Raw genomic sequence first — 22,702 nt, 5'->3', positions numbered from 1 at the left:
GATTTTGTAACTGCATACATAAAAACCAAATGGACCTTCCATAAACAGTTTCTTTCCAAGAACTTCCCACCTGTGCAACACGTTTCCTAGAAAATGTTTCCCTACAAACTACAACATAGTCGTTTTCAAGTCCAATACCAACAAGTATCTGTCGAGTTGTCCTGTTAATTAATCATAGTAGTTAATCCTTTTACAGTACTTGTCCATCATCCAATTGAAAATCTCACTAATCCTTATCCTCGAGTCGTTTTTAGACTTGGTAAGTGGTGAGCCATTAACATATTTTAAAAAAAAAATAACTTGTTTGTAGAAGATTTAATTTAAAAAAAAAAAAATCTTTCTCGTTAATAACTTCTAAAGGGAAGAATCGATTTTGGCAGTTAGAGAATATGTACTCTAACCAAAAATATATATTTGATAAGTTGGGGTCGTTATAATTTTTTTGCGTGAGATTTATTCCAGCCGGTTTTTGGTCTGTGTTGAAATCAGCGTCCTAAAAGGATAATCCCAAAGTTTGCTGGAAATACCAAAACCTAAAAAAATAGAAGAAAAAGAAAAATTAAGATAAACAATTTTTGAAAGGTGAGGTTATAAATTACTGCCCTTGTTTGAGATTGGATTATCTCCCTTTAATAAAAAATCGCACATTCTAAAATTATATCATTTATAATCCTCTGTTTAAGATTTTCTGCTGAATACTTCCTTTCATGACATAATAGTCTTCTGGTGTGATCATAACTCAATTCTGTTTACTTCCAATGAAATTTTCTACTACTTTAACCTCATGCTTACGCTAACCTCGTGTGGAAAACTACTGTTTTCAATATTATTTTTACAACCCTTGTACTCCCTCGATATACATATTCCAAACAAACAGACAGCAGAAGTTTAAATGTAAGGTGAACAAACATCTCACTGTTAAACTCTCCACAGTTTTCTGTTAGTCACAACCTCAAATAGTAGTCCCTTATATTCCAAGTGGAAATATGCCTTGTTTGGTTAAAAACAATTAAAAACAAAAAAAAAAAAATCTTTAATTTTAGGTTCATCTTTTGACTATTTATTTATTTATTTATTTATTTATTTTTTTTTTTTAGCTGTTTACAACATTGTTGAGTGTTTTTTATGGTCTCAATCTTCCCTTTGATTCAAATTTCTCCTGGTTTTCATGAGTTTTCTTAGTGTTCTTACACTGATTAGTATAATAATATAATAATGATCATTTTTCATATTCATTTCATCATGATCATTATTGTTACTCACTAGGAGTTCTCACACAGGTCATCATCAGAGATTAATCACCGACAACAACTGGTTGTGTTCTCTGGAGTCTTACTAATAATAATTCTCTCCAGATTTCTACTACTCTCCACCTCTTTTGATAACTTTTGCAAATGAATTTGCATTATCACAACAGCCGCTTACCATTAACTTCTCACTGGCAGTGACCATTAGTCTCCACTGGAATTTGGGTGGAAATAAGACTTCCCATGATATCAACCCTCTTTGCACTTACTTAGTGGAGGTCTGCTTAGTACTTTCTCTTCTCAGTCTTTCCATCCTCCTTGACCCTTCTCGACTATTTGGTGTGGTGTCAGTCGATGGTGACGCTACATTACTTTTGAAGGGGGGGGGGGGGTAGTTAACTTACAATTTTGTGGTTTTTGTTTTCTTGGTTCCATATAGTGTTCCTATATTTTTTTTTGTTTTACTTCTGTTGTAGTTTCTATGTTACCGGTTGGTGTTTTTAGCACATGTGTATGAGTTTCAACATTCGAGGGTTTTCCTTAAAATTGCACCTGTATTATTATTTACTCACTAGGAGTAGTCACACAAGATTGCTCTCTGAGAACAACTTGTGGTGTTCCCTGAAGTCTGAGTGACAACAAGTCTCCCCAGATTTTCAGTACTCTCCACCTCTTTCAATAACCTTTGAAAAAGAATTTGCATTATTGCAACAGCTGCTATTAACTATTAATTATAATCTATATATTAATAGGTTAGCGTGTGTGCTATTTATTTTGTATGTCACACTTACATCCGAGTGACTGTCGTTTAATTGTTATGGACTTCCATTTCTGGCAATAAATAAAGAATTTTACCAAGAATTCTTCATAAGTTTTGGTTTCGGTTTCGATTATAGCTGATGTCACATTAGTCATCTATTTTTTTATAAATAATTTATCAAGAATTCTTCATAAGTTTTCATAAGCTGAAAGAACTCAAGTTATATATATATATATATATATATATATATATATATTTTTTTTTTTTTTTTTTTTTTTTTCATAAGTTTTGGTTTCAGTTTAGATTCAAACTGATGTACCCAAATCATAAGGATATATTCATTTTAAATCGCAACTTTATAATATATAAAAATCGATAGAACATTAACTCTATAATCATATATACAAAGTCTGCAAGAATTAAAATATCCTATTTAAGCGAACTATACGACCCTGCTAGCTTAGATAAATACTTTTGCAGTTTTAACAAAAAAGCTACAATAATATCAGAGCGTCTCCATTTACACTGACCATCTACAGAAAGCCAACATCAATATATTACATATGAAGGAGTTGCCTGTGGAATTTCCACAGGTCCCACTAGTTATTATTATTATATAAAGTATTATGATTCTTTATTATTTTTATCCAGAAGTAAAGACACTTATTATTTTGTCATCTCATTTACATATGTGCTTGTGGTGTGTACAGACAAGTTAGATGGCTATGACGAAAAAGAAAAAATACTTTTTTTCTTAATCCTGAGAGAGAACTGTTGCCATATCTGGGTAGGAACTGCTCCATGCACCTATCCTATCTTGACAAAGTTCAAAACCAGCTTATTAAAACCTAGTAGGTGATGTCTTTTTTCTTTCCTGTAACCTCTTTCCCACTCTTCTGTGATATTGCGAGCCTGTCTCTATTCTATCATTATTTTTATGGCAAGTGCTCGTCTGAGCTTCAATTTATGGTTCTCCTTTGCCAAACTTCCACAAAAAACACTTGCCTAGTTTCAACGGCCATCAGTTTTCTCCACTCTCTATCTGTGCCTAAATCTAAATGCAGATTCCATGAACAGAGCTTCTTTCCTAGAACTGCTCGTCTGTGGAACTCTTTTTTGCTGGTCTGCTTTCTAGCTGACTACAATATGGCCATCTTCAAGTCCAATGTAAACAAGTTCTTGATTTAAAAAATAAAAAAATATATCCATATGACTTGAGTGCATCAGCTTGAATCGAAAGCAAGACTAAAACTTATGTTGAAAAAAAAAATATATATATATATATATATATATATATATATTGATATATCACTTGAGTGCCACCAGCTATAATCGAAACCGAAACTAAAACTTACGAAGAATTCTTTGTAAAATTATTTATTACAAGAAATGGAATGTCATAACAACTAAACGACAGGCACTCAGAAGAAAAAAGATGTAAGCATAAAACACAAACTAACACACATGCTGTAGCATTAATATGTAGATTATTTTCCTTTGCTGACAAATTAGATAGTCGCTAAGTGTTAAAATGGAATCCTGAGGTTTGCTGCAATTTGACGCTGATCAAGTCCACTTTTATATTTGTTATGAATGGTAACGTTGACATGTGTAGCACATGGATGACAGAAATTAGTGGAAGAAATTAAATTATCCACAGTTAACTCGACGTAGACATTTTATTTATGAGGAGGTAATACATAGAATAATACAAATGTCATTTATCAATCTTTGCTCGATATTGCTTGAGTTTGTATTTCACAACTATCTCGGACAGAAGTAACTGCACTAGTGCACTACACTGCACTACCACCTTACATGCATTAACCCTTATCCTCGAGTGGTCATCGGGCCTTGGTAAGTGGTGACTCCTTTGTAAAAAAAAAAAAAAAAAAGAGAGAGAGAGAAACGGTTTAAGGAGCGAAAATTAATTAACGCGGTTTTAGTATAATGATATACCTATAAATACAGATATTCTGTAATAAGATTGAATTTACACCGATTACAGCATCGTTGAGCCTGGTTAGATGGGAGGTAACTCTATCCAAAGCAGAAAAGGAATTATCCCCCGTTGATCGTTAGTTCTATCATCATAGCAATCTATAATCTGGATCTTCCAAGATTCAGAAAATTTTAATGCTTCTTTGATCAGTGTCATATATACTAGCAGGTCGTAAAATACGCTTAAATATGATATTTTGATTAATGCAGATTTCGTATTTATTATATTATATTGGACCCAATATATAGTAATCATTTTAAGTTTTTTAAAAAAAAGACTTGTGCGCCACCACCGAGAATCGAAACGAAAACGTTTAGCTTACGATTTATTTTTTCCTTTGACGTTAATGCCTGAACTATGAAGACATGTTTGCTGCAAGGCTAAAAATTTAAACATAAACCAGTAGCTATTATGTTAGGCATGCATTTCATAATACCGTCGTCCAATCTTCACCTGGCAAATCTCATTTCTTTAATTTTCACACTTTTGTATTGATTTCCGTGGCTAAAACCCAAATATAAAGTTTCACATGGATCCGAATACCCTATATAAAGTTTCATGTCTGTAGACCAAAAACTGACAGAATGGTTTGGTAGGCAAAATTTTTTAAACAAATATATACTCATACATAACTATATATATATATATATATATATATATATATATATATAGAAAGAGGTTTGTGTTTACTATAATCTTTTTATGCAAATATCAAGCAAGTATAAATCATGTAGAATATCTGCATAAATATAATTACTCGTAATAGTTTACTAAAGATGATCATCCCATAAGAAAACAAAAAAAAACTAATACGGAATTAATTAAAATGAATGTTTAAAAGAATAGGAAAATTAGTTAGATCTTTTGCAGATGAATGCAATTCCAAGGCCCATATATAACAAAATTGTATTTTCTTTTTAAATAAATAGAAAAAGGATTTTTAATATGAATATCAATACACAAAAAAAAACACAAATTCATAGGAGTAATAAATATATATATATATATATATATATATAACTCATGAGCAAAAAAAAAATGGGCCAAGAGTGAAAGAAGGAAGAAATCGATTTTTCAATATTCTTCCATGAATTTTTGTTAATTTTAACTCAAAATTTCTTTTTTTTTTTTGTAGATCAATATTATTATAGCATATAATAAGTGGAAAAATTAATCTTAAAAATGGTTAGACCGCATCTTGGCGAGTATCAGAGAGGCGGTAGCACTCTCTATATAGGGATGGCCCGTACACGCCTATATACGCCTACAAAACAAAACTATTCAAATCTCAACTAAAATCAACTTATAAGTTTCAAAAAGAACATATTCTTACAGAGAAGCGTCTTACGAATCCAGCGAGTGTCAGAACGTTGGTTAAAATGTCAAAAGAGAGCAAAAAAAAAGGGTACAAAAATGGCCAATTGTTCTTCTTTCTTCTTTCTTCTCTTTCTTTTGAGACGATGTATCTCGGTGTACGAACGGTCTCTGACAACAGTTCAAGCATCAATCGACTGCTCTTTACACGGAGAAGTTCAGTGACCCATCGCTTTTTAGCTAACTCCATAATTAAATAAGATTACGTGTAATAACAAGTTTTAAACACTATATACCCAATGTAGACAGACCACTTCGAACACGGAACTTCTCTCAAAAGGGACAGCTCCAAATAATACACCAGATGTTCACAGACGTTCCAGTTTGCCAGTGGCCTATATTTCTTGGACGCTGAATATTTGAGGTGAACGTTAAGATTTTTTCTTTAAACAGTAACCCACCAGCGTTAATGAAACCACAAAATCTTTATCTCAGTTGATCAAAATTGTTATAAGAGTAACCTATCAGCAAGTACGACGTCAAAAAACAATGTTATAAAAACAAATAATTCTTCAGATTTTGGACTGTAAAATATGTATTAAATGTCAATGCTGTGACCAGGATTCGAACCTAGGTTAGCACGGCCACAAAGTGGGGTCCTAACCTCTAGACGATCACGGCTAACACTGACGTCTGTCGCTCTTGGCAGAAAGACACATGACTACTGTAAAACTATTGAAAAATAAGGAGGAAACTTGAAATTCTCACTCATGCGCAAAAATACACTATAGCAACCATTGTTAAATGCAGCTGAATCTCTTCGCTCGCTAAGAAAAGTAAATCAGACCAGTTCTTCTAAGAACTCACCAAACGCCAAAGGAAATAAGTTAAATTAACTGCAAAAGAAACTGCAAGAAAGTCATCTTCTAAGAACTTACTGGAAGCTGACCAAAAAGAATCAAAATCCAAGCCCTAGCCACAAAAATAACTAGATATTGTGGCTACTATACACAATCTACTAATAAAAACAAGTAAGTTTTCTAAAATAAACTACAATAAATTAACCAAGTAACCTCACACTGTCACTGATTAGGACTTCATATAAAGATAACAACTACACTATTGGTGTATATACCGTTCCACACTTTAACTATTGGTGACGGGGCAGTATCTCAATTCTACGAGAGTTGTCTTGCTATAAGATAAGTGATATTATAGTAAGATACACATAAGTGTTATATGTTTACATTTAATAAAAAATGCCAAAGTCAGCACGTAGTAAAAAAGCTCAGAGAAATATAGACTACGAAAAAAACAAAGTCAAGGTATTATCTGAGCAAAAAGAATACTATCAGAAAAATGCTGAAATAATAAAAATTAAGTATCATGCAAATCCTGAGGCAAAGAAGGCTGTCTCACGTGCTGACTCAAAAGCACGGTATAACAGGGATCCCAAGGGGAAAAAAGCTGCCTCATGCACAAACTATTATAAAAAGACCTAAAACCCAGCAGGAAGCGACCTGCTACTAATGGAGGCGGCAATGAGCCGCCTCCTAAAAAAGACAATACTATCATGAATGTAAGTTTAAAAATAAGACTGTAAGTAAAAATACTAATTAACAAGAATAAAAAAGCATTGGAAATGCAAAAGGATATAGGGATGGTATGCCAAAAAGTATACAAACAAGATAGCTATGAATGGCTAGGCACCTTTGGATGCAATTCTATTTCCATGTGCCTAGCCATTCATAGCTATCTTGTTTGTATACTTTTTGGCATACCATCCCTATATCCTTTTGCATTTCCAATGCTTTTTTATTCTTGTATAAAAAAACGAATTGCAGGATTAAGGCAGTCCTAAATTACTTACAAGCAGATTTTTGATATTTTAAGAAAAGAAAATGTGAAAACCTTTCTATAATGAAGCGAATTGGTCAAAGGTTCAAAGTCGAATGCTTGGTAAAAGGGAAATCTGGATCTGGTCGCCCTAGAGCATCCACTTTGAAGGACGACCACAGGCTTAAATTGGAGGACCAAAAGAAAACTTATGTTGACCATAGCAAAGAATTCAAAATAGGGACTGGAAATTCTCTTTCTAGAGATACAATATCTAGACAAATGAAAGAAATGGGATCTTCCTCTAAAAGGTGTGCAAAGAAGCCATTTTTATCTAAGAAAAACATCAATGATAGAAAGAGATTTTTTTCAGGTTATGGCAAGAAAGATACAGACTGGTTCAGGAATGTTTTCTGGTTAGATGAATCAAGATTTTGTCTTGTTAGTGATGCTCTGATGCTCCCGAATGGTGCAATCGAAGAACTGGAGAAAGATTTTTGCCAAGTTGCATAAAATCGACAATTAAACATGGGAATGGAGGGATAATGGTGTGGGGAACTTTTACTGCAGCAGGAGTTGGGGAACTTATTAGATGTGAGAAGTCAATCAATACATTTGAATATTAGAAACAGATCCCACTTGAAGGTAAGTTCGTTATTGTTGTCATTTTTACACACAGCCACACAATGCACAAACACGTGAGCGCTTGCTTCTTTGGTGACTATCACATTCATTGCACTATCATTGGAGAGGAGTTTCAAAAATATAAAAATTACGGTTTAAATTTGGAAAAATTAGGCAAATAGTGAGGGGGGAAATGAGAGTCGTTGATTCTCATTTTTCTATTCTGTTTGCCTATTGTACTCCTAGATTATTGCAGTTACTATAATACCACCAAAATACCACATTTACTCTAAAGGCCATCGTACTTAAATTTTACGAATGTGTTGAAAACATTTAATTTTGAACAAACCCAAATGCCAAGTTTTTGATAATTGCCTTTTTTTTCTCTACACTCATAAAAAAAAAAGAGATGAATTATTTATTTTAGTTAAGCAAATGGAACAAAAACGAACTGACCTTTGTGATGGTGGGCATAGTGATGCAGCATGTGATAATGCTTCAGTTCCTTAAAATAAGGCATCGCTGGTGACCCATGGTGCAGGTAGTAATGGATGAGATCATACGTCAAATAACCGAAAACTATCCCAGCAAATAGAGACTGCGTGACGCCAACCGGAAACATAAACCGCAAGACATTATAGATAATCAAAGCGAACAGGAAGGCTGGTACAGGTGGGAATACTAAACGACTTTGGTCCATCGGAGCCTGTAATAAAATGTACAATATGTTTATTGTGCAAATTACAAAAGAAATATATATATATATAATCCGTTTATTTTATAAATTACAAAAGAAAAATCCGTTTATTTTGTAACTTACAAAAGAAAAATCTGTTTATTTTATAAATGACAAAAGAAAAATCTGTTTATTTTATAAATTACAAAAGAAAAATCTGTTTATTTTGTAAATTACAAAAGAAAAATCCGTTTATTTTGTAACTTACAAAAGAAAAATCCGTTTATTTTGTAACTTACAAAAGAAAAATCTGTTTATTTTGTAACTTATTTTGTAACTTACAAAAGAAAAATCTGTTTATTTTGTAACTTACAAAAGAAAAATCTGTTTATTTTGTAACTTACAAGAGAAAAATCTGTTTATTTTGTAACTTACAAAAGAAAAATCTGTTTATTTTGTAAATTACAAAAGAAAAATCTGTTTATTTTGTAACTTACAAAAGAAAAATCTGTTTATTTTGTAACTTACAAAAGAAAAATCTGTTTATTTTGTAACTTACAAAAGAAAAATCTGTTTATTTTATAAATGACAAAAGAAAAATCTGTTTATTTTGTAACTTACAAAAGAAAAATCTGTTTATTTTGTAACTTACAAAAGAAAAATCTGTTTATTTTGTAACTTACAAAAGAAAAATCTGTTTATTTTGTAACTTACAAAAGAAAAATCTGTTTATTTTATAAATGACAAAAGAAACATAAACATCCGAACATTTTTACTCATACCCAACAGAGCAAGCTTTTCAGGGAGCTACTTAATGAATAATAATATTCCCATTGCATCTTGGATCTTCAAGAATGGGGAAACAGAAACCCAAAAGAAACTGAGATGAAGAAATGAACGGGAAATACAGGGTTGAGCGATAAAATTGTCACCCTAAAGAAAACAACACTACATTTTTTATTTTAACACTTTTATTGAAAAAATTAAATTCAAATAACTTATGCAGTAGAGCTGACATCCATTCAATGTAGCCGCGTTCAGCCTTAATCACCACCTCGATACGGGTCTGGAACTGGGAGTATGCTTTTTCCACAAACTCTGGCCGGAGCTCAACAAATACTCAGCAGATGGCGATCAGGCTGTCTTTGGTGTTGTGGTAGGTCATATTGGTAATGTTCTCAATGTATGACCAAACAAAGTAGTCCAGTTGGTTCAGATTGGGGGCCAGTAAGAGAAGGGTACAAAGTCGTAGCACTCCTTCTGAAGCCAAGTTATGCCAGCAAGGTAATACCTGATTGCATCAGGGAATCACCACACTCTTCAGCACATCCAGGTACACTTTGGTGTTGACTTTCAAGCCAACTTTGAGGTGGCATGATGTGGCCCTCACTTGAAACCATACCAAAGACCATAACCGTCAGTTGTCCGATGCGTTGAACTGTGCGCTCAGGCACTGAACCGTCCGGATTTGCATTTTGAGGTTGCTGGCAATGGTCCTGTTGTCATAACTTGACTCGGTAGAAAGCATAAGTTGTACAGCGGTGCATCTCTGATCTTGCTCGGCTTCTATCACTCTTTGGATTTTTACACAACTGGCCAATTAGTAGATTGACTGCAACAAAAATAAACTGACGTTCATCAAATGGAAATGGAATCATGTCGTCTTTTCTTGAGCAACAACTTTATCATTCCTCCCTGTACAAGTTTTTCTCAAAAATCATTGTGAAAAAAGCCAGTTATTCTATTTTATTTGTGGTAATGTGGCAAAAGTACTGGAAAAAGATCTCATTCGCCAAGTTGTGTGGAAACATGCTGTAATAGAAGATACTACTACTTAAAGAAAAATTTAAGTTTGTAGATGGATTCTTTATGTACACGTGGCATTAATTTGCATATGAGGGGAATAGTGGCTATAAGAAGGATGAATTGGAGAGGACAGTGAAGCGAGTTTTTGACAGCCGGTAGAGAGAGCATAGACGTTAGGAGTTGGTGTTGTGAACTACGGTTTTTACTTGATTTAGACTTGTGAGAAAGAGTTCTTATAATTTATTTTTGTATAAGTTTTTCTCGGAAGTTCTTGGGGAAAAAGGCTGCTATCCCATTTTATTTACCTTTTATGTAGGAAGTTAGACACAAGACCAGGTGTGGGTTTGATGAAATGTTAATTAACTGAAATATATGTTTTTTCTGAAATAGACGATACGAATCGTCATGTGGGCGATCTGGTCCAAACTGATATTCATCCTCTAACTTAGAAAAGAGAAATTATCACGTGACCAAATTAATTCTAGCATGCATACTCATATAGAAAAGGAGAGATAATACTTGAAAGATAGAAGGAATGATGGAAATGAAGATTTTCGTAAGTGATGAATTGGATTTGGATTTCTAGAAAGTTCTAACAAATTCTTTTGTTTTGTCAGACAAGATGGCACCAGCGCTTAACTGTATAAATTTTACTTTGAAAATGTGTTTCTTTACACGAATATTTGTTCTGATAAGGAAAATCAGACAATTTCAAATGATAATCTAAAAGGCTCAAAATGTAAGGACGATAATTTCTATATAAACTTAAAGGTAAAAGCATGAGTTTTATCCCTAATATTTTGAGATTTTTCACATTATTTAAAAAGAATTAAACTAGGTATGGATAACATTTTATATATATGTATATATATATATATATATATATATATATATATATATATATATATATATATGTGCTATTTATTTGTTTTTACATAAGCAATATGTTGCTACACATTCATGAGCATGTTTCAGTCAGTAACTAGAGACCTCTTCAGGCGATACAGCTTATATGAAAGCAAAGTTTACAATTTCGTATAAGCTGTATCGCCTGAAGAGGTCTTTAGTTACCAGTAACTAGCTGACTGAAACATGCTCATGAATGTGTAGCAATATATTTCTGCTTATGTAAAAAAAAATAAAGAGTATATACTGCTCTACTTCGGTATTGAGCACTCTTTTATTAACCTCCTTAAACTTCATTGGTTACTTGACCTCTGGAAAACAATAACCTCAAATATGATATTATATATATATATATATATATATATATATATATATATAATTATTACAATAATATTTTTTAATACCTACAGACATTAGTGTTTCATCCTTTCAGGAATCATCAGTGCAATGTTGTGACACGATTACTACCGGTTAGGAGATTCGAATCCGTCCATGAAACCATCTTTGATTCCATTAGCAAGGAACAAACCTCACGACCAATCTCAACTGCGAGAAATATCGTTGAAATTTTAACATTTATTTTTTGAATATATATATATATATGAAAAAGAAAAATTTATTATTTCATCTTTATTGCAAGACTGAAATGTTGTGAAAATAACATTCAAGATGAGAACAGTAGTCCGAAGAATTAAAATAATATGAAGAACCAACTCTCATTTTTTAAATTCAGTAACACATGAACCATGTACTTAACACTAACTTTACCCACACGAACAGGAAACATTTGCACACATCCAATATCAGCGCAGCTTAAAAACATACCTTATGATGCTGACCGTGGAGGAGAAAATGTAGTCGCACAAAGACTGGGGAACTGTTAATCGGCTTTAAATGGAAAATCCAACGATGTATGACATATTCAAGCCAAGTCCATTGTAAGATTCCCAAAATGTAGATCCAGAGTAAATATCGTCGTTTGACCTCGAACCCTACAAATACAAAGAAGGCATTTATGTTTATCACAAGTAAACATCTCAATTTGAGATTCATTAGTCTTTTTGGTTTTATAAATGTGTGATGAATTTCTAACTTGTAAGTTGGTATCATCCACCGGAAGTATGCTGAATAGCGTTACAATACGTTACAATGAATAATACCTGCAATTCTAACCGACGTCTATATTTTACTAGTTGGACGCTTAAACATGATCTACAATACGCTTAAATATGATATTTTAATTTATGCAGATTGCGTATGTATTAATATAAAATCAATCCTCTATTGATTATTATATATTACGAGGAATAATTTTCCCGGTGGATTAATTCGTAAAAAAAAATTTTTTTTTAAATAATAATAATGATAATGTCGTCCATCAAATTCCATCAGTGTTTGTCTACAATATCACGCTTACTGATATCTGGGCTTGACGATCTTAAAAATGGTCTTTTTCTCTTATAGATAAAAAAAAAAAAGAAGAATGTTTGCAGGGGAATATTTTACGTTAGATTGGTCAAGGTTACACCGGTGTAACGTCAAATATCCCCCTGTAAAAATTATTTTTATCTATAAGAGAAGAAAGATATTTTTAAGATTGGATTTTTTCGATTTTCGATACTTATCGGATGAATTTCTGTACAAAACATACCTAAGAACACTGCCAGAAATATAAATGTGTGAAATTTGCAAAAGATAGGTTCAACCGTTTTGGTACCTATAAGGAAGGAACTCACACACACAAATGACTTTTTTTTTATAAATTATATATATAGAGAGAGAGAGAGAAAGAAAGAAAGAGACAGACAGACAGACAGAGACAAACAAACAGACAGAGAGATTATATTGTTGTTAAAAATAAAGAGATTTTTAAAAAAAATGTTTGGATGTTTTTGTAACGGTTTTGAAGTCTGAACCGTTATATGCTAACCGAAACTGACGCCTCATGAATCAAACTTCTACAATAAATAAAATTTACGTCTTACTGTAATGTAGTCGCGGGATTCATCATTTAAATATGTACGCATGTTAACGACTCGCGTGCGGAGTTAATGTAATGTTAGCATTTAAGCCATGGGCGTTACGTCACAGAATAAAATGTATATATAAGCGTGAAAATCGAAGAAAAATAGAGGGGAAAAACGTTTGGCGATTGTGAAGGGGCGCTTGACAGGCACGCGAGTCTCTTTCTAGTACTCCTTCGAAAGCGAACCGGCCGACCCGTGGGTCTAGAGAAAATTACTGTAACACAACAGCTTATTGTAGCTAAAAAAAAAAAAAAAAAAGGTACTGCTATCTGGGAAAGAAAGAGCGAACATATTTTGGCGTGTTATAAATACGTGTCGGCGACTTGCGTGTGAAACTGGACGAAATAATAACTTATTCTTTCACCTAAAAAAGTTTGTGCCAAAGTTTTATTTTCTTTGCGAATCTCTACATATATGTTTGGGTTCATTTTAAAAGTAGTGATAACGTTTCATTATTATATTTGTATGATTAAATTAACAATTTCTCCGGTAAATTCCACACCTTGCTGTCAAAACTTTTAACTAAAAAACTTGACACTCTGTTGTCAAAATTCCAACTTCACAATTAGAAATTCTGTTGTCCAAATTTTCAACTCCAAAAATCGACACTCTTTCAAGTTTACTTGCACACGACTACGTACGTAGCACATCTTCTTCCAACTTTTCCCCTGTGTGCATAACGCCATAAGACATATTCCAATGTTCTTTAAGAGGAAGAGTTGTTTGTTATCCATAAAGTGGGCACCACAATTTTTTAAATGTGAACCGGAGAATTCTTGACATCAGTTCAGCAAGTTAGGGACTGCCTTGTCTCTCGGCTGACCTTTTTTTTTTTTCTTTTTGTCAAAATGAGATAGGGTTCGATTTGAGCTTTGGAGACCATCATCTCAGACGTTATCTCTGCCTTTTGGAAAATAAGTGTTTTATTAACGATGGCTTTTTTTCCTGGTTCAAACAACCTAGCTCAAGCTCAGTGGGTGACCCAATAGGTCACATATTTTTTTCTAGTATGATCATAAAGATTGAATTTTCATTTTATTAGAAGAGAGGTTTGTTTATTTATTTGTTTATTTATTAAAAAGAGAAAAAAAAAGAAATGAAGAAAGGTGAATCCAAAATAACTGATTAAGGTTTATTTTCGTTTGATGGAGATATTCTTGTATAGTGATGGACTAAAGTGAAGGAAATAAGCCGATCCTCAATCCATAGACAAATAGATTTGGTTCCTGGCCATTGTGGACGATTGTTGTATCTTGGGATATTGACAAGAACGACAAACATTTAATATAGAAGACTAAGAATAGAAAAGAACTTCAACTCGTTTTTTTGTTGTACAACGACATTTATTTTCTCATTTTCCCGCCATGCGTGACTTCTCGTTACGGCTGTGACGTCACCCATATGATCGTCTTCTCGAATGACATCCACGTCTCTAACGTGATTGTCTTCTCTAACGTGCTCTCTCCTTTTTATAGTCTTCTTTTTTCTTACCGTGACGTCATTTTGCTCACGACTCGGTATTTGCATATAGCCGTCTGTGCTATGTTACGATAGATTTGCTTCTTGACTTTCGTACGGCCACTTTGGACGACTATTGCATCTTGGGATATTGCCAAGAACCACATAATCATTAGGGCTGTGACAACAGCATATTCTTTTCTTTATTTTGACTCTTGGTTATATATCCGTTAATATCGTATATGTTTTTATATAGACGGATGTGGTTCTCGGTTGATTAAGTGTGTCTAACTGTGTCGGATATATACTCGGGAGTCAAAAGAATGAAAAAAAAATATTCTGTTGTCACAGAATGTTGTCATTTAATATATATTGAGTACTAGCGGGGATACCCGGCGTTGCCCGCGTGTTTGAGGGTGGGGGTAAATCAAAACAAAATTGACAATAAAGAATACGCGAACGTAATAATCCTGTTTCAATATTATAAAAAATAACAGCGAACATGATGCAAAATTAATATCAAGCAAACGAAGAAAGAAAATCCAGTTTAAATGTTAAAACTTCTTTAAAAAATCGGAAAAAAAAAACAGCGAATGTGATGGAAAAATAATTTAAAGAAAACGAATGAAAAAATGACATAAATAACCCTGTTTCAATATTAAAACTTTAAAAATCGAGGGGAAAAAATATATTTGACATCTCGGCTCAAACGGGCAATCTTAAGATAACGACTCTGTTACTATTCTGACTGGTCTATGACCGCGTGTGCGAAATTAGGTCGTTTTTTTTTTATTTAAACTAATTCAAGAAAGAACTTTTTTGTGCATGCATGCATGGCTAAATTGTAATGAAAGAATGATTTTTTGCTATTCCTCCCTTTAGAAAAGTGCCCAGTTGAAGGTGAAGGAATTAATGTTTTAGCCAATTTTTCGATATTTATCGTCTAAGTGGTCAAGTTTCAAAATGATACCGATCTCGTGAAAATCCGTCGCCTTTGTCGAAAGTTTTTGCGAGACATACAAACACACATACATACATACATTTAAACAGATTTTTGCGCTTTATATTATAGAAGATAACAGTTATGTTTTTGCGAAGGAAGGAAATGAAAGATCTCTCTTTTGTTTCATTTTCTTTCCATCGAAATTTCAATCAAGAAATCAAGGTGCCCCCTTTCTGAGGTTAATACTTGATTTCTATGTAAGATACATAAATATTCGCATATTTAATTAAAGTTTTTTTTATCTCTCAAGCACTGAATTAGTAGAGAACATAATTTTCCTCTCCTCAATTGACCATTTTAATATGTTATAGTATATCTTTATTTTTGGTCTGTTTGCCTTACTCGATTCCAGGATAAGAATTCATCTATTCTGGTGGAGTATCCAGCTTCGTGTTGCTACTTCAGGTAACATCACTTGGAGATGGTGCACCGTTCCTCGTAAAAGTCAGTTGGGTTAAATCTTATTTAGGCTGCGAATACTATGTTATTTTGAATTTTTGGTCAGAGTTTACTTCTAGAAAAAAGTATCCTCATGCCAGGTTGTCCTGTAAAAACCCTGCATAGAGAAACCTTAGATACTCGCGCATAGTGTCTAGTAGGCATTCAAGTTTATCTCTTGGATGTGTCTACAGACGTACAGGCATAATAAAATGGAAATAAATGAAACAGAATTTTGTCAATGTAAAAATAGAAAAAAAAAACGAAATTTTATAACAAAACATTTTTATGCAAAAAAATGAAGAATATAAAAGTTATTTTCAATCTTGAAAATGTTCATCTATACAAATTTGTGTTTGGTGAAAAAAGTTGGGTTAGTATTCACAAGTCAAAATGTTCATAGTGTGTAAGTAATATATGTATGTGAGTATTTGGCAGCGTAGCATTGTGTATGTGTGTTGGTTTACTCTGTTCTTGTTAGACTGTGTACAGTTGTGAGTTGCAATTCTTTCCATATTCGGTTGACTCTCATTAGTGTGTAAGAACGTGTGCACAAGATGAAGGAGGCTTGTATGTGAGTCATTGAAGTTTTCTATTCGATTTGCTTGGCATGAGGCTTGTTAAGCAAACGTTTTTTGGATTCCATTCAAGATGCGACTGGTTAGAGTAGTCTGTCCTGATGGCTGCTTCTTTTATAAGAGTTTCTACGTTCATGTCGGCTAAATACAATTAGATAGACTACAATTAGATAGCTTAGTATTCTCAAATGGTCCACCCATCTCAACATCACTTAACTTAAATGATATGAGGTGACAGTGGTCAAGTGGTCAATGACACAGACTGGCAACCTGAGTGTTCCAAGTTTGAATCCATTTCGTTCCACAAAAATCACTTTCACTAACGATGTTGGTAACCTTCACATGGTCCTTCCTGTAAGTACCCGATGTCTTTTTAAAAGGAATTCTGGCTTGAAGGATACTGAGGAAACCAAAAAAGATACTAAGGAAACCCAAAACCGACCTTCTTTAATCAACGGAAAGGCAGTCATCTTCCATTATGATAATGCTCGGCCTTAAACAGCACAGAGGCATATACTCGGACTATGGATTTCTTGCGCCTGTGTTCACAATCAATTCTTAAGTCATTTTCTATCACGCCTCATCGCTTCAAGCTCTCAACTTTGAATTCTCGCACTTTGCACCTATCCTATCTTATGTGACATCATTTTTACACAAGACAATGACTCCTTCTGTTTTCCCTGCGAATTTAATTGATCAAATAAGTACTAGCGGATGTGCCCTTACTATTTAACAATAGGACGAAATGTGCTTTAAATTCAGATTACCTCCATATCTGTTCTTCAGATGCTGCACTTCTATTTCTTGTTCTCTTTCGGTGGAGGAGAAATCCTTCACGACTGAGACAATTTTTATTTTTGTACCTTTTCTCCACGTTAAAAAACGACCCTGATGTCTAACTCTGTCCCGTGGGGAGGCATAGTAAATAGGTACCTCCATATATATATACTAGCATTGTGACTCGACGTTGCCTGGAATTGATCAACAAATGTTTCACACTCCCATAGTTTTATTGTCAGCGAAATTGTTGAAATCAAACATTCTTCAATCAAATCGATTGATTGCCTGCTCTAGTTGGGGACCCATTGTAGTTCACCTGGAGTAAGCTGCCATGCCTTTCACTATGACTTATTTCTAAATACATTGTAGTCTATATTGCACTGTAGAGAACCTACTGTTGATTTTATAAAAGTATTTTTACATGTAATGGCTTGTATTAAAGTTTAAATTGCAAAAAGTCAAGTATCATACTTCAATTGTGCTCTAAACAGACACATTCATTTCGAGCGCGCCCCTGTCATATCAAAAAACCTACTGTTGATTTTATGTGTTGGGCCTTTCGGCTTGTGTGGTAATAAAACTTCTCAAATGCACTTGTGGTGTTAGGCTGTGTAAGGTGTTAACTTTGGCGCAAATCGCCTGTTCCGCCTTTCATTAGATTATTTCGATTATCGATTATCGATTCTTATCGAATATATTCTGACACAAAACCTATCTATCTATGAGGCTTGTTAAGCAAACGTTTTTTGGGTTCCATTCAAGATGCGACTGGTTAGAGTAGTCTGTCCTGATGGCTGCTTCTTTTATAAGAGTTTCTAAGTTCATGTCGGCTAATACAATTAGATAGACTACAATTAGATAGCTTAGTATTCTCAAACACTGCCAGGCACATAAAGTACTTTCGTATGAAATTTCATAAAAATCGTCTTAGCCGTTTTCGAGTCCATAGAGAACTAACTCACAGACACACACATAAAGTTCCTTTTATATCACCTAATTTATAAACTCACTATGTCTGTCTGTTTGTCTGTCTCCATATTTTCAAACTCTATCTCTTCCTAAACTAAAAGTTGAAGAGTGGCGCTAGGGGCCTCAATTGATTGGATTTTTTTATGAGCCGTTCTTTTATGGGTTTTTAGTCGGTTAAAATAGTTTTTAAGAAGTCAAAAAAGGTTTAAATAAAAAAAAAACATTTTGTACATTCATCTTAGTTTATTTTTAATCAGTTCATATGCGTGTCACGTAGGTACAGCGGTAACGTCACCAGCTTTGAATGCTACAGTTTTGCTTTTAGTTTCGATTCTAGCTGATGGCACCCAAATACTTTTTTCTTTTTTTTTTTTTTTACTTTTTAAAATCGTGACTCTCTAATAATATATACAAAATCTGGACAAATTGAAATATCATATTTAAACGTATTTTACGACCGAGTAAAGCTGGGCGCCCACCCCCACTAGTAATATACATATATATATGTGTGTGTGTGTATATATGTGTGTGTGTATATATGTGTGTGTGTATGTATATATGTGTGTGTGTATATATGTGTGTATATATATGTATGTATATATATATGTATGTATGTATATATATATGTATGTATATATATATATATGTAAAGGTCGCTGAGTTTATTTGTGAAAAAATGTGTGAATTTGTTTATATCATCGTCAGTTACTATTCCAAAAGTGTCTGTCTCAACAAAACTTCTTATTTAAAAAAAAAAAAAAAATCGGGAGACCAGTACCCGCATTAAGCTGGTCTGCAGTTTGACTTGTTGCTGGCTATCTTGCTCTTGCTTGTTGCTGGATGTCAACATTTTGAACCGAGAGAGAGATTTAGCTGTCGTATAAAGCTAAAACTCTGTAACATCATCTTTGTATAGATACTCCCTCAGGTATTTGTCTATTATAAAAAAAAAAGAAAAAAGTCCTGTTGCGATAAAAAGCTGTGTATGCCTGTAATGCTGGATGCATGTAACAATTATTCTGCCATCATTATTTGTATCTATATATGTGTATGTATATTTATATATGCATGTGTGTGTATATTTATATATGTACATGTGAGTTTATATGTATTTATATCTATGTGTAATATGTATGTATATGTGTATATATGTTTGTGTGTGTACATATATACATTTATAAATGTTTGTATGCATGTATGTGTGTATATGCATGTATGTGTATGTATGCAGGTGTGTATGTATATGTATTTTTATGTGTGCATGTATGTGTGTATGTGTATTAATGCATATATATGGATGTGTATGTATATGTAGGTAAGTGTATGTATATATATGTGCATATGTGTACGTATATGTATGTGTAAGTATATGTGTGTATGTATTTGTATATGTGGATGTATATGTATGAATGTGGGTATGTATATGTATGTTTGTGTATTATGCATTGTGTATGTACATGAGTATATATGAGCGTATGCTTATAGACATGCATGTATGTATGTATGCATGTATACATTTATATGTATGCATACCAATGACCGTTTTGTTTATGTTTGCATGTGTGTGTGTATGTATATGTATGTGTGTGTATTGTGTATGTACGCATGTATATGTGTGTGTGAGTGTATATATATGTATGTATAACAATGACCGTCTTTAGTGTCATGTCTGCTTGAGCATGTGAATTCGCTGGCAGGACTATATGTCATTTTTCGGGCTCATGAACTTTCAGTGTCTGAGGGAGTGGCACTCGTCTGACAAGACGTTGCAATCATCATATATATATATATGTATATATATATATATAGATATATGTATATATATATGTATATATATATATATATATATATATATATATATATATATAACTACTTCGTTTAATCACATAAATTAATATACGAAAGTATAAATTTGTGTGTAAACTTTAAGTATTTACTTCAACAGTGCTCAATACGTAGGTAGAGCTAGGTAGTATAGGTAGTAAGTTATAAAATATATATGGCGATTAATCGCTAATAAAATATATATGGCGATTAATCGCTATATATATTTTATAACTTATATATATATATATATATATATATATATATATATATATATATATATATATGAGAGAGAAAGGGGGTAGAATAAAAAAAACTTTTGACTTACCATTTTCTGCAAAAGGTAAATGCAATATCTCTGTTTGCGTGGAAATATTTTGGTAGGAATAATATAAAGAAAGGCACGTGATTGGGACCCAAATTAAAGGCACAAGCCACCATGGAGATTTGGATAAGCATTCAAGGATATCTGACTTGAAAAGGCGTATATAGTGCTCTTCGGGTTGGTGTACCCATTCAAAATAGTAATCTCCTAATTGATCAAGTTGACTGAGAATCGGTTCGTCCCAATTGAATTGGTATTCATTCTGGAAGAAGAAGAAGAAGAAGAAAAGTATCAAGAGAAACATAGTAGCAAACAGATAAAGAGTGACGAGAATGAATGCTAATATAAACAGTTAGTACATAAAACGTTTCCCCAGTTTTTTTGTTCTTTTACTCGCCTTCACCCCCAAACAAGGCATATTGCCATTTGAAGTAAGGGGCTACTAATTGGGTTGGTTGGTTGATTTTGTTTTACGGCATATCAACCCTTTTCAGGTTATTTAATGCCGAATCCAGTGATTTTGAAGAACAATTTTTTAATAGAATATATTTGGGTTTTTTTTTAAGTCAGTTTCTATTTAACTCATAGTTGGGACCCTAACAGGTACAGATTGGACCTGGGAGCAATGGCAATTAAAGGGTGGCTCCACACTCCCCAAAGCCCGCAAGCTGGGGCCTCACCATCGGATATAGCTTAAGGTCATATCCAGGACCGCTACTAATTGGGACAATGCCTAAAATAGATTAAGATGTTGATTTACGTTACATTTGAACTTCTGCATATCAGTACCGTTTGGGAAGCAGGTAGCAGGAAGGGAATTCCAAAGTCTAGCCATTCTAGAGAAAAAGCTATTAGTGTAGAAAACTTTCTGACATTTAGGGACTTCAACAGTGAAGGGGTGTGATTTTGTTGCTAAGTGGGTTTGTCGGGGATATGTACATCGAGAGGCACATGTGCAATGAGTTCATCAGAGCACGTTCCGTAAAAATACTTGTAGAACAGGCACAGGGATGCAACATTGCGGTGATGGGACAGGGGTTGGGGCCTAGTTGACAAACTTGGACTTTTAATTGGAAACTTTTTTGGGGCCCTATCCAAAGGGAGAGACTAGTGGTAGATGCACCAGCCCAGATGTGGGAACAATGTTCCATGCATATGCGAATGGTGGCCTTGTAGAGGTACAGGATACTCTCAGGTGTCATTAGTTTTCTAGCATGATAGAGGAAGCCCATCTTCCTTGCAGCAGCCTTCGCAGTGTCCTCAATGTATTTGTTCCAGTTCATATTTCCTGTGAATGTAAAGCCGAGTTGTTTGAAGGAAGAATTCTCAGGTAGGGTGTTATTAATCAGTTGGTACATAGAACGTTTCCTCATTGTCTTAAACAGTTGGTACATAAAAGTTAATCCTAAGAGCTTATCGAACAAAGAAGCTTCTTCAAGCAGACAGCCATTCATTTCGGTTGGGACAGAACAAGAGTGCAAGCATTGACTGTGGAACCTTAATCCCTTTAAGGTAATTTAATGTTGAAATACATTACTTGTCTTGAACGATTGATTGTATACAACTATTTTAATAAAAGTTGCTATTTTGCTCATATTTAGCAGAGAGTGTTAATCCACATATTCCTCGAGAGCGTTAGTGCTCAATTTGATTGCAACAGATCCAATATGACTAGAACTGAACATAGTCTATTCCATGCTCCATAGTAATAATTATTATGTCAAGCACACACAACCATAAAACTTTTAAAGAACGACTTATTTTGTTTTGAAACACATTCATTCATTCATTCAAGGGATGTCCTGCCTGGTACAAACATTGATGGCTATAGCTTTCCATCTCTCTCTCTCTCTCTCTCTCTCTCTCTCTCTCTCTCTCACACTCTCGAAACATCTTTCACAATAAACACCTGTCTAGCTGAAACCACTGTCAAAAATTTTCCCCACTCTTAATCTGTGCCAAAACCAAAACGTAGATTCCATGAACAAAGCTTCTTTCTTAGAAGTGCACGCTTGTGGAACTCTGTTCCGTTTGCCTGTTTCCCACCTAACTACAACCTGGATGTCTTCAAGTTCAACATAAATAAATACCTGATGAACCGCCCCCTTAAGTAAGACACTTTATCAAAA

At 33.6% G+C, this 22,702-nt stretch overlaps 1 protein-coding gene across 1 annotated transcript in view; it reads right to left on the bottom strand.

Moving 5' to 3' along the window:
- Positions 1-22,702, bottom strand: part of LOC145246643 (fatty acid 2-hydroxylase-like) — a 49,237-nt gene that overhangs the window by 94 nt on the left and 26,441 nt on the right. Inside the window, exons 2-5 of the mRNA XM_080108347.1 lie at positions 20,577-20,835; positions 11,997-12,163; positions 8,240-8,489; positions 1-533 (exon numbers count right to left, since the gene is read on the bottom strand). The exon at positions 1-533 is cut by the window's left edge and continues 94 nt beyond it. Coding sequence (XP_079964473.1) covers positions 454-533; positions 8,240-8,489; positions 11,997-12,163; positions 20,577-20,835 — 756 coding nt within the window. The 3' untranslated portion in view covers positions 1-453. The remainder of the gene's footprint in view (positions 534-8,239; positions 8,490-11,996; positions 12,164-20,576; positions 20,836-22,702) is intronic.

Source organism: Euprymna scolopes, chromosome 24, assembly GCF_053919585.1.
Source record: "Euprymna scolopes isolate OS-2025 chromosome 24, ASM5391958v1, whole genome shotgun sequence".
NCBI lineage: Eukaryota > Metazoa > Mollusca > Cephalopoda > Sepiida > Sepiolidae > Euprymna > Euprymna scolopes.
Note: the sequence above shows the minus strand (reverse complement) of the source record. Positions and strands in the feature narration are given on the sequence as shown.